Raw genomic sequence first — 16,150 nt, 5'->3', positions numbered from 1 at the left:
TTTTTTTTCTTTCAGTTTTTGCACTTTCGTTTTTTGCTCCTTGCCTTTAAAAAATCATAACTCTTTAAATTTTGCACCTAAAAATCCATATGATGGCTTATTTTTTGCGCCACCAATTCTACTTTGTAATGACGTCAGTCATTGTGCCCAAAAATCTACGGTAAACAGAAAATAAATCATTGTGCGACAAAATTGAAAAAAAAAAACATGCCGTTTTGTAACTTTTGGGGGCTTCAATTTCTACGTAGTACATTTTTCAGTAAAAATGACACCTTCTCTTTATTCTGTAGGTCCATACGATTAAAATGATACCCAATATATATAGGTTTGATTTTGTCGGACTTCTGGAAAAATCATAACTACATGCAGGAAAATTAATACGTTTAAAATTGTCATCTTCTGACCCCTATAACTTTTTGATTTTTCCGCGTATGGGGCGGTATGAGGGCTCATTTTTTGCGCCGTGATCTGAAGTTTTTAACGGTACCATTTTTGCATCGATAGGACTTATTGATCGTTTTATTTATTTTTTCATGACTTATTGATCTTTTTATTCATTTTTTCATTATATAAAGAGTGACCAAAATGCACTATTTTGGACTTTGGAATTTTTTTGCGCGTACGCCATTGACCGTGCGGTTTAATTAACAATATATTTTTATAATTCTGACATTTCCGCACGTGGCGATACCATATATGTTTATTTTTATTTACACTGTGTTTTTTTTTTTTTTTATGGGGAAAGGGGGGTGATTCAAACTTTTAATAGAGGAGGGGTTAAATGATCTTTATTCACTTTTTTTTTTCACTTTTTTTTTGCAGTGTTATATCTCCCATAGGGGACCATAACACTGCACACACTGATCTTTATCATTGATCACTGGTTTCTCATAAGAAACCAGTGATCAATGATTCTGCCGCTTGACTGCTCATGCCTGGATCTCAGGCACTGAGCAGTCATTCGGCGATCGGACAGCGAGGAAGCAGGTAGGGACCCTCCGGCTGTCCTGCAAGCTGTTCGAGATGCCGCGATTTCGCCACGGCTATCCCGAACAGCCCACTGAGCTAACCGGCAGTTTTTACTTTCATTTTTAGCCGCGATCAGTGCCGCGCGCTATTAGCGGCCGGGTTCCGGCTTCACTATGACGCCGGGCCCGCCATGATATAATGCGGGGTCGCTGTGGGACCCCGCCTTATATCACGGGAGCGGGACCAAGGGCGTACTCATACGTCCTTGGTCCTTAAGGGGTTAATCCCCATTTGCCATTTCCCCCCCTCCATCTTAATCCCCTTTTGCCATTTTTCCCCTTCCATCTTAACCTGTTGGGGACGAAGGGCGTATGCATACGCCTTGACATCCTGGTACTTAAGGACGAAGGGCGTATCCATACGCCTGTGGTAATTTCGGGGACCGGACCGGGGTGACTGCTGATATCAATCAGCAGGCACCCTGTGCAAATGCCCAGGGGGGTCATTAGACCCACCCCATGTCGGTGATCGGCGCAAATCGCAAGTGAATTCACACTTACGATTTGCGCTGATTCCAGGTCATGACGGGTCTATAGGTGACCTGGTGACCCGGAATATAAGGGGGATCGCGGTTGTATAAGACACCTACAATCTCCCTGAAGGGATAGGAGTAAGGTGGCAGGGGTGGAGGGCTACAGTTTGAGACCATTATACAGTGGTCTCTAAACTGTAACCCTCCAGATCTTGCAAAACTACAACTCCTAGCATGCCCAAACAGCTGTTTGCTGACTGTGCATGCTGGGATTTGTAGTTTTGCAACATCTGGAGGGTCACAGTTTGGAGCAGTGGTCTATAAACTGTAGCCCTCCAGATGTTGCAAAACTGCAAATCCCAGCATGCCCGAACAGCTGTCTCAGCATGCTGGGAGTTGTAGTTAAGTACCTCCAGCTGTTGCATAACTACATCTCCCAGCATGCCCTTCGGCGATCAGTACATGCTGGGAGTTGTAGTTTTGCAACAACTGGAGGCACACTGGTTGGAAAATATTAAGTTAGAGAACAGAACCTAACTGAAGGTTTTCCAACCAGTGTGCCTCCAGCTGTTGCAAAAGTACAACTCCCAGCATGCACAGTCTGTCAGTACATGTTGGGAGTTGTAGTTTTGAGACAGCTGGAGGTTTGCCCCCCCATGTGAACGTACAGGGTACATTCACACAGGCAGGTTTACAGTAAGTTTCCTGCTTCAAGTTTGGGCTGCAGCTGATTTTTTGCCGCAGCACAAACTCCTAGCGGGAAACTCACCGTAACACGCCAGTGCGAATGTACCCTAAAAACACTACACTACACTAACACATAATAAAGAGTAAAACACTACATATACACCCCCTTACACTGCCCACCCCAATAAAAATGAAAAACGTATTGTACGGCAGTGTTTCAAAAACGGTGCCTCCAGCTGTTGCAAAACAATAACTCCCAGGATTTCCGGACAGCCACTGACTGTCCAGGCATTCTGGGAGTTTAGCATCAGCTGGAGGCACCCTGTTTGGGAATCACTGGCGTAGAATACCCCTATGTTCACCCCTAAGCAATCCCTAATTTTGTCCTCAAATGCACATGGCGCTCTCTCACTTCAGAGCCCTGTCGTATTTCAAGGAAACAGTTTAGGGCCACATATGGGGTATTTCCGTACTCGGGAGAAATTGCACTACAAATTTGGGGGGGCTTTGGGGGGGTGTTGCCCCATACTTTTTATTTTCACAAGCTGTAAAAGAAAAAAAATACCGCATATAATAACGCAATTTCTCCTGAGTACGGAAATACCCCATATGTGGGCGTAAAATGCTCTGCGGACGCACAACACGGCTCAGGATTGAGAGCGCACCATGTACATTTTAGGCCTAAATTGGTGATTTGCACAGGGGTGGCTGATTTTACAGCGGTTCTGACATAAACGCAAAAAAATAAATACCCACATGTGACTCCATTTTGGAAACTACACCCCTCACGGAACGTGACAAGGGGTATAGTGAGCCTTAAATGGGCACTGTCACCAACTTTATTTTTTGATATGTTGTAGTACTTATGTACTACAACATATCTCTAATATACTTTTATTTTTATTTTTTTCATTAAAAAGGTTTAATTTACATTTAGAAACCGGCCACTGAAAAAGGACTGATTTTGGAGTGGCAATCAGGCCTTTTTCAGTTAGGCTGCACTCGCTCCCAAAGGATAGGGGATAAGATGCCTGATCCCTGGAGTTCCGCCGCTGGGGACCCCCGTGATCTTGCACGCGGCACCCCGTTTGTTATCAGTCCCCGGAGCATTTTCGCTCCGGGACTGATAACCGGCGACTACAGGGCGGGCGGCATGTGACATCACGCCTCCGCCCCCGTGTGATGTCATGCTCCGCCCATCAATGCAAGCCTACGGGAGGGGGCGTGATAGCTGTCACGCCCCCTCCCGTAGGCTTGCATTGAGGGGCGGAGCGTGACATCACACGGGGGGCGGAGGCGTGATGTCACATGCCGCCCGCCCTTTAGTCGCCGGTAATCAGACCCGGAGCGAACACGCTCCGGGGACCGATTACAAACGGGGTGCCGCGTGCAAGATCATGGGGGTCCCCAGCGGCGGGACTACCCCGATCAGGCATCTTATCCCCTATCCTTTGGATAGGGGATAAGATGTCTAAGCACCGGAGTACCCCTTTAAGATGGAAGGGGGGATAATAGCACAAGGGAATTAAAATGAAGGAGGAATAATCACACAAGGGGATAAAGATGGAGGAGGAATAATAACACAAGGGGATTAAGATGGAGGAGGAATAATAACACAAGGGGATAAAGATGGAAGAGGAATAATAGCACAAGGGGATAAAGATGGAGGAGGAATAATAACACAGGGGGATTAAGATGGAAGAGGAATAATAGCACAAGGGGATAAAGATGGAGGAGGAATAATAACACAGGGGGATTAAGATGGAGGAGGAATAATAACACAAGGGGATAAAGATGGAGGAGGAATAATAACACAGGGGGATTAAGATGGAGGAGGAATAATAGCACAAGGGGATAAAGATGGAGGAGGAATAATCACACAAGGGGATAAAGATGGAGGAGGAATAATAACACAAGGGGATAAAGATGGAGGAGGAATAATAACACAGGGGGATTAAGATGGAGGGGGAATGCTTAGTATAAAGGTAAGAACACGCCTTTTGTCCGCGGGTACCCCTCGCGCGCAAGTTCCGCACGAGGGGGTACCCGCGGACATACTTTCAGGCTTTGGGGGTACAGTCGCCAAAAACGTTGAGAACCACTGCCCTAGGCTAATACATTATCAGTAGGCTCACACCACTGCCAGCTGATCCCGCCCTGCAGTTTTGCTTCTCTACATGGGAGGGGGGGGTAAGATTTTTAGTTTTGCTTCATAATGATCAAGTGATGGTCGTCCCACTTATTTGTCCATGAATTATAAATAAAGGTCTGTCAGATGGAGAAAGGTAGACATGGGGGGAGATTTATGAAAGGATTTAGACTGTTTTTTCCTGCACAGAAAGTCGCAGTCTAAATATGTGCGACTTTTCTGTGACTTGCTCTAGAGGATTTTTAGAACATGATGCATGCTAGTCTATTTTAGACTGAAATACATTGAAAAATGCATTGGTGCTGAATTTATCAAAATCGACTTTTCAGCGCATCGGCTGAAAGTACCGCGAAATGTCAGACCATGTTGGAGCAGGTTTAAATATAGACTAAAGAATAGATCATGAAGTCTGTGCACAGAATTTATCAAGAGCCGTGCGCCATTTGATAAATTAGGCTCACAACTTTGATAAATATCCCCCATGGAGTTTAAATGTAGACTAAAACTTAGCATTTATTAAATGGGCACTGTCATCAACTTTATTTTTTGATATGTTGTAGTACTTATGTACTACAACATATCTCTAATATACTTCCATTATTTATTTTTTATTTTTCTTGGTGATATTTACATTTAAAAACCGGTCACTAGGGGTCACCCTCCTAGTGGCCGGCTGCAGCCAGGCTTGACGTCACACTAGAGAAAGGACTGTTTTTGGCTGGGCAAAATCAGTCCTTTTTCTTTTCGGCTGCGCTCGCTCCCTGTCAATCAGACAGGCGGGAGCGAGCGCATTAAACGCCGGGGCTGCTCCGGGGCTGGTTATAGTCACGCGCAGCCCATTCATCCCCGCCCCCAACATGTACACTGTAGTGGAGACGGCGCGCGCACACTAGTTATCAGTGCCGCGCTGATGCTCCACTACTGTCGCTATGCAGGCTACTCCTATACTCCTCCTCCCCGGGTATCACATGTACAGATAAACAGGGAAGAGGAGACCCCGGAGCAGCCTGCCATGCGATTGGCAGATCATCTATGCGCGCTCCCTACGCGAGCGCAGCATAGATGAAGTGAGGGCGGAAGTCTTTGCCTAGCAGGCGTCAGTGACGTGCGCCTGCTGGGAAAGCCGGCTTCAGGTAGAGGAACGAGCAGGGAGCAAGAAGACTTGCAGATGACCGCTATGTGAGTGCCAAAAATTGTTTTTTAAAGGCAGGGAGGGGGTTAGGGATAGATTACCTATAGGTAGGGACAGAGTAAAATAAATGTGAGATGGTGGGAGCTACTCTTTAAGTACTTCTTTATTAAGGTACTTTAACAAATGTTAAGTTTTAGTCTACATTAAACTTGATGGTTTATAGTCGGTAGACATGAAGGCATTTCTGTTTGCTTTATGTTTTGTGGTAGACATGGAGATGGTCCATTTTAGGTGTCCTGCCTCCAGAACCCCGTTGTGAAATGTTTGCCACGGACAATCCAACTAACGAAAGTCTGCTACCTTTAGCTATAAAATACATATCACTTTGTTTCCATGGGTTTAGTACAATAGCTATATAAACCCTGCAAATAGCTCAATAAAACCTGCAAACTAAGAATTATTAACACTTAAAGCGCACAGCAATCTCTTCAATATGCCTTGCCTATATTAATTGCATGGTACAGGTTTATAACTTGCTTCATGTGGGTTAGACTGCTGTGTCTTTGTTGTTCACATATGATAAAACAGCTGCACACTGTCTCTTCTCAGGTAATGCAGCTGGGATCCTGCTGCGCTCACATTAGACAGCTGGAATAAGTACTATGCCCATATGATGCAGTTAAGCTTCAGCACTGTCAGCAATGGGCATCTGTGCTGTTTGACCGCATGCTTTATCTATATATCTTTCCCTTTCTGGCTCATTATCGTGTTGTGAAGGAAAAGAAACAAACATTACCCTAATAGCATTCTTGCTTTGTACCATTACCTTCTGCTGTTGTATGGAGTTGAAGGTTATTTCACATATTGTCCTCTGTGCATGTATGTGGATAGTATGTCCTATAAGAAATCACCTACTTGTATATTTGTCCTGCTATTTTTAGTATTTTTATGTATTAATGGAATTGTTACTATAAACATAGTGGGATATATAGAAGTGAAACCGAGAAATATTTTAACAGTTCCCTTCCATCTTGCTTGTGTTTATACTTGTTTTCACTGAAAATCCACTGTATTAAGAAATCTGAGAACTGAACATTATTACTGTCAACATACTGTGCATCCATTTAAAACCGTCATGTCGTATTGACTATTGTTAAAAAGGTGACTCATTGAAGGTATAGGGGGTCCCATGGATCGGTCTCTTCCCTCTGATACCTGGAGCTGAGAACCTCTGCAAACAACAGCTCTCACATGAAGGGTCAAAGCACCAACATGCTTCCTAGGACCCTGACATTAGCATATTATTAAGGGGCTGCCTAGGGAACAAGGGTTGTTATTATGGATCGACCGATATCGATTTTTTTAGGGCAGATACCGATAATCTGTGGCCAGACACTATCTGACTCTGGTCGGTGCATTTAAGTGAATGAGATTCAGCGTCAGTCCTGCTGGGATACGGGTGCGCCCGTTTTTGAAATTTCCTAGCTGGATTCGGCAGCTGGATTTCAGAAACGGGGTGTGAATGAACCCTTATTTAAAGGGGGTTTCCTGCTAATACTAGTTATTCACTATCCTCAGGATTGGTGGTAACTATCCGATCACAGGGGTCCAACTGCTTGGAGCCCCAATCTGGCAAACTGGGAACCAAGTCTCTCCTGAGAAAGAGGAACTTAGTATCCTCTAACAACAAAGCAGCGGTTTCACAACACTGCTGTATTCATTCTCTCTGGGTGCTGCTGAAGATGGCCAGCTGCGGTACTTGGCTATCTTTGGCAGCTCCCATAGAGAATCAATACAACAGTGGTCCGTACATGCCCTGTTCTCAGGGGAGACTTACATCTCAAGATCATGGGACGTCTCACCAGTCAGACCCGAGTCAGTGAGATAGTTTTGCTCTTTCCTGAAAAAAGGGGAAAATTTTATTCAAAGGAAAATCCCATTTAACTTATACGTGTACCTGTAGCTGGTGCAATTCTATTTAATCAGTTTTTTAAAGGAGTATTCCAGAATCCTACATGTTTTATATTTTGCAGGGGGAACAGTACACATAAAAAAAAAAATAATACTCCCCTACTCTGGTCCATTGCAGCTTCTATTCCAGGGACTTCCGGCCCCCTGTTTGTCACCGCTCGTTACTACTATTGAGACAAATCTTTAGTGTCCAGCCTCAGTCGGAGATTGGTTGACCAGGCAGACCCCGCTGAGAAGACTTATTTTGGAGGTGTAAAAAGTTGGTAATAAATGGGGGACCGTAAAACGCTGAAATGTAAGCTGTGGGGGACCTGGATAGGTGAGTGTCACTATTTTTTATTTTTACTGTGCTCCTGGCAAAATATAACACCTCGAACTATACTTGACATACCATATACAGTGGCTTCCTGGGCCATTTTATCTAGAAGCCACATTCAACATTCAGTACTACAGACACTTATTTTCTGTGGCACATGTGTTTGTCTGCAAGATCCCACCAATCAGCTTTGGCATTTCACTGGTAAAACACCTATTTGACTGACGTGAATGCTCTGATTGGCTGTCTAAGGGTATCTCACATTGAGTATTATGAGCGGAATCTCCTTCCATGCAAAGAATAAACATGTTCATTCCTTTCGTGGTGTCAATTTTAGCGGCAGATTTGTCCGCCGATGAAATTTTTCAGTGTAAACGGGTCTCACGGAACACTGATTAATTTTCACTGCGCGTAATTCTGATTGCGTAATTATGCAGGAATTTCTCAGTGTAAAAATATCCTAAGAGCTCTTCTCTACAGTACATTGTATTAGTACTGTACATGTTTTGTAGTACTCTTTACCTGTGCCAGGATCAATTATTTCTTAGGACACCAGGCTAAAAAGGCGACTCCATTTTATTTCATTTTATTTCATAGTACCCTGTGTACTGTATAGGACCTGAAAGGAGCTTCTTTCCCCATCATATAAAGTGATTTAGAGCCTTCAGCTCTATGTTGTTTGTATCCTGCTTCATCTGAATTAGTTTTGTGCAATTTTTATTTTTTTTGTATATCAATTTTCTTATACTGAGTGGTATTTTGGGGATTTGGAACCAATTACTAGTTTTCCATAGCATTCAATATCTCATAAATGATGTAATATTGTAACTTCAGGGCCACTGTATACCTATATACTATACAAGGTTTGTTTTCCAATTCAGCAGAAATGAAAGAGGTAACAAAATGTCAATGAAGGCCTTGCTGAAAAAGAACAGGACATTTATGTTACTGAGGACTCCCATGGTCAGGACTTTCCTTATGCTTTGCAGGCCTTTAGGTGACCATTTAAAGTATAAGTTCAGCTATAACAAGACACTATGAAATTCCTAAAAAAAATCCTGGTGGTATTTTGCATTTAAAAGGAATCTATTCAATTGTCCAGAATCCAGATATAATAAATCGATGATGAAATAATTATACAAAAGTGAAACATAAGCATCAGTACAGTAATCGAGAAGTGGGAGTCCACAGCGCACCAGTCACAAGATGAAATGCAAGTAGAAAAATATAGGTTGCACTCAGCACGTTTTGTAGTTGCGTGAAGTTCAGAACATCTTTATTTGAGCGGTACAAAAAACATCAGTGCGGAAGGAAGTGTATACGCTCCGGAGGAGCTGACTGAGTGTGACGGGCCATTTCACAGTAACTACTGCTTGATCATGCTACTCATCAAAAGGATGGCACCGACTTATATACGTGAGGCCAGTTTCCAGGGCAGGAAAAAGTTGAACCTGCAAAAAGGTGTAGGTGAGGACATTTTGGCACGTAAAGGTGTACTGGGGGGAGGGGGGTACACTGGTTGCTTGACGTTAGCCAGAACCTTGTGAAACCGAAACAAACTTTCCTGAGGGGCTCAAGGAGTGCAGTAAAAATAAGGAGGGGTTAATTTCACTAAAAAGCAACTATGAATAACAACCTACAAGTGTGGAAAACTGTGAATGTACCCCAAATAACAATAAAAATAAAGTATAATAGACGTGTATACATATAAAATTGATTTTATTAAGATGGACAATAAAAAAATGTATATGTATAATGACACAGAATCAATTCATAAAAGTTTTTACATAAAAAGTAAAATAAATGATAAATGTATTAATTGTACATAAAAGGTGGATGCTGGGCTGAGGGAGCCTGTATACAGAAGAATCAATAAGGGTGATATAGAGAAATCACAGTGTTGCTAATAAAAAGTGAGGTAGTTAAAATGCACATTGATAGGATTGCACTTACCAGAGAAACAAGAAAAGGGGAAAAAGGGGGGGGGGCTATATGAGATTAAAAAAAGGTGAAACAAAGCATCAACAAAAAAAGTTAAATCCACACCAATCAGTGGTAAGTGAAAAAAAAGTATAAGATCAAGAAAAAAATCATCAATAAATAGGGGATCAATCACGACACACTGGTGCAAATAAAAAGGTGTGTATACAACATGGAAGAGAGGATGATAACTATACAAGGGATTGGTATAAGGTGCAATGAAATCATGTAAAATATAGCAAAAAATGGAACGTCCCCCGCACCGCCCCGCTACCGCCCCCCGACCCACCGCACCGCGACCGCCACCCCCCCCCCCACCCACCGCACCTCGTCGCACCCCCCAACGTAGTGCTGGGCGGTATACCGGTATGGATTTTTGCCCATACCGCTATAGCGGTCAGGCCCCTCCCCCACCCTCTGAGTCAATAAAAAAAATTAAACTTACCCGTAATGGGGGTGGTCCAGGCCATCCATTCTTCCTGTAGTGTCCGGCGGCATTCTGGGTGGAGGGTGAACCGGTCCGGGCTGTCCTTCTCCGGGGGTCATCTTCTCCACTCCGGGCAGGCTCCGACCTAGTACGCTGCATAGACGCCGTGACGTCACCTCCCACATCCTTCATCATCCGCCCCCTGCCTTCTTCCCCCTTCCCCTCCCCTTCCGTGCACTCATATTCATCTCATGTATTTCACTCCACATTCACTCCCTCACCACATTCACTCCATTACTCCGTTCACTTCATTCTAGCTATTCAGTGTTTTTATTTTTCCCCCTTCATATTTAGATTCATTTCACATGTGGCTTAGTAGTATGCGGGTAACATGTAGCTTAGTAGTATGCAGGTCAGCAACATTTGTATCCTAAATAAATAAAGTTTGTGGCTTATTCAAAACGTTAGCACAACCAACAGCATATTGCAACACGGCTTCCCCGTTTTTTTTTTATATATCAACTGGCTCCGGAAAGTTAAACAGATTTGTAAATTACTTCTATTAAAAAATCTTAATCCTTCCAATAGTTATTAGCTTCTGAAGTTGAGTTGTTGCTTTCTGTCTAACTGCTCTCTGATGACTCACGTCCCGGGAGCTGTGCAGTTCCTATGGGGATATTCTCCCATCATGCACAGCTCCCGGGACCTGACATCATCATTGAGCAGTTAGACAAAACTTCAGAAGCTAATAACTATTGGAAGGATTAACATTTTTTAATAGAAGTAATTTGCAAATCTGTTTAACTTTCTGGAGCCAGTTGATATATATAAAAAACGGTTTTGCCTTGAATAACCTCTTTAAGGCTGTAAAGTCGTTTTGAACAGCTGTCAATATGTGTCATGTGACCCAGGATTTGCAGTACGCAATATTGGTTCTGCAAATGAATGATAGTCCTGCTTTACTGAAGACATTGACCTATGTTGAAGGCAGAGCTCTCTGTGCATGAGACCCTAATCTGCTGTCAGTCTTATTGATTTTGTTCCATAGCCATCAAATCTGTAAAAATAATGTAGCTTATAAACTGAATTTTCTGCCACTAACTAACTAAACATTGGCTTTAAACTTGGAGGCTTTATGTTAGACGGAACTCTTTTCATTTACTTAGTAATTGTGTCTATTAAGACTGAACAATTCTACTATTTGCTTAGACAATTTTGACAACTTTGACGGTGACATCTTACGATAAGTTGTCAAAATAACGCGTCTGGTAAGAAAATATTTTTGCTGCATTAGTGTTTGATTCAACTGCATTGAAACTTATGAGGGTTTAGCATAACATTGACAATTCCATCAATAACAACTAAAAGAAAAGCAGAAGGCGCTCCATGTGCGGGATCAGCAGGTCAGGCCCATAGGGAAGGGAAACTATCTATCCCACGCCGCTTACCAGAGTTGGTTGTGTGCACACACACAACAATGGGAAGCGCCTGTAAATGCTTGTGTCCTCATCCGCAGCCCTCCTAAAAGGCAGTAGATAAGCAATTTGACCGTGTAGTAGGAGATGTCGGCGCTGGATTGAGGAACCAGGAGGAGTGCAGCATAAAATCAAGTAGGGTTTATTAGATGCAACGCGTTTCACTGCGCATGCGCAGCGAAACGCGTTGCATCTAATAAACCCTACTTGATTTTATGCTGCACTCCTCCTGGTTCCTCAATCCAGCACCGACATCTCCTACTACACGGTCAAATTGCTTATAAATAACAACTGACACAAAAATAAGATAGGTAAAAAAAACAGCAAAAATAGGGAATTAGTTAAATTATCTTTATTTTACTACCTTTAAGGTGTTGTATCTATATTTTAGTACAATTTTATGTTATTGTTTGTTTTATTACATATTTCTACCTGTTCCTGATAAAACTATTGATGCACGGAATGTTTGGGAAATGTCACATATCTAAATTTCTTTTTCTTTTTTAACCCCCCAGGCACACAGGCACTTTCAACTGACACGGAGACAAGGTAGGCAATGCTGTGTACTATAAAGAAAATGCTGTCTTATCTTCAAAAAGTGGATTTAGAGTATATGTCAGCTTTGCAATTGAGAGACAGGAAAGAACCATGACTTGTTTGCTGTTTTTCCAGATAATTCCTGCAAAAAAACCTCTATTGACTATAACCTCTTATATTTTCATACTAGGCCTATTGCATCTGAGGGCAATACAACTGCTTTTTTGTGTCCATGTAATGGGCTGGTCTAAGCTGCACATGGGGCTGCACCTTGGGTGATGGTCTCTGTTTTCCCTAAGAACTCCCTGGTGTAGGTGTTAGTAATGAAAGAAGTTGGGGGGACCTAGTGTTGTTATGCTAATTAAAACACCAAACACGCCAGGTTAAGATGAACTCTGGGGCTTTCTGTGAGATAAAGCTATGTTTTAAAGGGGTACTCCACCAGAAAACATCCCACTGGTCCCGCCGCTCTCTCAGGGCCAACAGCGGCGGGGTCTGGAACATGGAAACTTGGAGCTTCCATGTTTGTGACGTACCGCCATGCCCCCTCCATGTTTGTGACGTACCGCCATGCCCCCTCCATGTTCATGATGTACCGCCATGCCCTCTACATTCATGTCTATGGGAGGGGGCGTGGCGGCTAATACAGAGTTCGCACCGTGCATCAGATGACTGGGGTGCTGCAGCGGAGATCGCGGGTGTCCTCATGATATCAGTTCAAGCTATTAGACTTACAAGTAAGCTGGGACTTGAGATCTTAATACATTTGCAGAAATTAGGCCCTGTTATGCTTGTCAGATAGTGACTCCGGTCTGCTCATTTTGGCCCTGTATACGGTTTTCTGACCGAACTGAAAACCATAGCATACCACGGTTTTCAGTCCAGCCAGAAAACCATATACAGGGCAAAGAATTTGCCAACTGGAGTCACTCCTACTCTGAACAGTTCTTAAAATGGACAGAGATGTCAGCAGAGAGCATTGTGCTCGTGATGTCAGCTGAGAGCTGTGTGTTCCAAAAAGAAAATAATTTCCTCTGTAGTATTCAGCAGCTAATAAGTACTGGAAGGATTAAGATTTTTTAATAGAAGTAATTTACAAATCTGTTTAACTTCCTGGCACCAGTTGATTTAAAAAATGTATACGTTTTCCACCGGAGTACCCCTTTAAGAATAACATGGAGTCTGGGATTACATAAAGAAACAAAAGGATTTGAGCAACCTTACAGCTATGGAAGATCTGTTTTTAGTTCTCCAAGATGTTTGACACAACCTCCCTGGTGAGTTCCTTAAAAAATTGTGTATATGTGTTCCTAAAAGAATTGATGTTGGTCTGAAGACAAAGCTTTGTAACTCTAAATATTGATTTGACTTAGATTTCTATTCGTTCAGTTTGTTAATTGATAGAAATTTGTTCGTCTATTTTTGACACCTGCACTGGTGAAGACTGAAGAACCGATATTTACACACCAGGATATTTTTAAAGGTGCTTACCACAAAGTCTTGGCGCTGGAACAGTTGTCTTGCAATATTCATGACCCAAATTGTGATATCCCAAGAACCATATGTACTGTCTTTGATCACAACATACTTGAAATTGGCACCAGCCACTTCAAATGTACCACTTGGAATTAAAGGGGTACTCTGGCCCTAAGCCGTCACGCCCCCTCCCATAGGCTTGCATTGAGGGGGCCTGACATCACAAGGGGGCAGAGTCGTGACATCACGATACTCAGACACGGACGATCATCGATTCGTGCAGCTGAGACAGGTGGGTGCTGCATGAGAGATTGCAGGGGTCCCCAGCCGCGGGACTCCTGCTATCAGACATCTTATCCCCTATACTTTGCATAGGGGATAAGATGTTTTAGGGCTGGAGTACTCCTTTAAAGCAGGAGGATTCTGATTCTGTTGGGCTGATATACACATATGTGGTTTTCCTTGATGAGGCCTATTTAGGAAAAAAGGCCACAGTCTGAAAACCTTCTGTAAATGATTTCATATACTGCCAGATCACGTGACAAATGCTTTTTAGAATCCCAGGGATAGTAGTTATGAATCCAGAACTCTTATAGGCCAATAATCTATAGAACGGCATAAAACAGAAACTAGCGTAAATGTAATTTCAAAATTGCCATGTTACATTTAACCATAACCAGCAATGATTAGTAGCAAACACAGCTAGTTCTGTCAGTAGATCCCTCTGATTTCTAATAAATGTATTGCATTACTTTAAATACACTGCATGACACATTAGCTGATATTTTCTTTTAAACTGAATCAGTAATACTTATTCTGTGAATGTGGTTTAGTATTTTGAAGCTTAAAAAAAGCTAATGTATTAAATATAAGTTGCTAATTTGATATATTATTTGTGTTATCTTGCCACTTATTTCATTCTTTTTAGTACTGTTTTTCAGCAAGTAGCACCAATATTAAAATCCAGCTAGCTGCAATGTTAATGAACAATGGCTTGCTTGGTTGTTTGATCTATTCCTATTGTAAAGAGTCAAGATTAGAGGAACCTCTTTCCATCCTAATATATGCTGGCTTAAAATGTTAGATTATGATTCCTTCCATCCTCTGTGGCTTTATTAAGCATAAAACAAAACTTAAATGGTACAAAGGACGATTAAGCTCTGTAGTATAAGTGCACATTGGAGTACATTGAAGTCTATGTGCACCTTTGGAATATTGATGTTTTGTAATACTTTCAAAATTCAATCAACATCTACCGTATTTTTTGTCGTATAAGACGCACTTTTTCTTCCCCAAAACTGGGGGGGAAAAGTTGGTGCGTCTTATACGGCGAATACACACCTATCGCAGCAGTCCCTGCGGCCATCAACGGCCGGGACCCGTGGCTAATACAGGACATCACCGAACGCGGTGATGCCCTGTATTAACCCTTCAGATGCGGCGATCAAAGCTGAGCGCCGCGTCTGAAGCGAAAGTGACACTAACCTGGCTGCACCGGGAGGGACCTTACCTGCCTCCTCGGTGACTGCTCCGTGCCGGGATCCCCTGCATGGCCGGCGCTCTCCGTCATCATCACGTCGTCGCGCACGCCACCCCGTCATCCAATAGGAGCAGCGTGCGTAGCGACGTGATGACGGAGAGCGAGGATATCGGGCAGCAGAGACGTTCCGGAGTGACGGGGAATCCCCGGGAACGCGTCGACAGCGGCGGGGACACGTGAGTATTACCTCCTATACCAGTGGTCTTCAACCTGCGGACCTCCAGATGTTGCAAAACTACAACTCCTGGCATGCCCGGACAGCCAACGGCCTATACTTTACATTATATTCTAGATTTTTCTCATTTAAAATTGGGTGCGTCTTATATGCCAGAGCATCCTATAGGGCGAAAAATACGGTTTCTACTTCTTTACCCTTTATTGTAATCTATAAAGAGTAGACAACTAAGAAGATATAAGGAGTAACACATAACTGTGTATCAGACTACACAATGGCTGACATTTATCATTGTCTTTAGACAGTTTTTTGTGTCTAAAAAAGGGTCAAAAAGGAGCAAGCAGGGCTTTTTGCGCCTTTTCTTGCGACTTTTGGTTCACACGTTTCTTCTGATTTTGAGTTGCAATCTACTGATTTTGGCAATACACATGATGTGGAAGGGTTTATCAACTGCGCCTTTTTGGGAAAAGGAGCAAAAAAGGCGCAAAGCCACTGAAAAGTGTCTAAAACTATACCAGCCCAGACTTGGTGTAGCTTTTTGGTGTATGTGAAGAGAGAAATTTCAGAAAATGTGACCTGCACAAAATTTTGCAAATGTCCTTTGACCATTTAATAAATTTTGGTTCTCCTACACATTACCAGCACACACAAAAAAGGTGTAAAAAAAATGCTTCACTTACACCTACAATGAGAAATGCCGGCCAATGGGCAGACTACTAAGTCTTGAATCTACACAACTGGGGGGGAATTTATCAATGTTCATGTGGCTGAAGTGATTTTATAT

At 42.8% G+C, this 16,150-nt stretch overlaps 1 protein-coding gene across 8 annotated transcripts in view; it reads left to right on the top strand.

The window, feature by feature from the left end:
• FSTL4 (follistatin like 4) overlaps positions 1-16,150 on the top strand; it is a 1,659,076-nt gene that overhangs the window by 620,082 nt on the left and 1,022,844 nt on the right. For 7 of the 8 annotated variants that reach the window (XR_008843089.1, XM_056516583.1, XM_056516582.1 and 4 more), the window contains one exon: positions 12,154-12,187. Coding sequence is in view for 3 of the 8 variants with exons in the window: in XM_056516583.1 (XP_056372558.1) it covers positions 12,154-12,187 (34 nt within the window). In the remaining 5 variants the exon portion in view is untranslated. Of the gene's footprint in view, positions 1-8,730; positions 8,754-12,153; positions 12,188-16,150 lie in introns of those variants that run through there. The other variant, XM_056516589.1, reaches the window with a different exon arrangement.

Source organism: Hyla sarda, chromosome 4 (assembly GCF_029499605.1).
Source record: "Hyla sarda isolate aHylSar1 chromosome 4, aHylSar1.hap1, whole genome shotgun sequence".
Lineage (NCBI taxonomy): Eukaryota > Metazoa > Chordata > Amphibia > Anura > Hylidae > Hyla > Hyla sarda.
The sequence above is the reverse complement of the archived record's forward strand: the minus strand, read 5'-3'. Positions and strand labels throughout refer to the sequence as shown.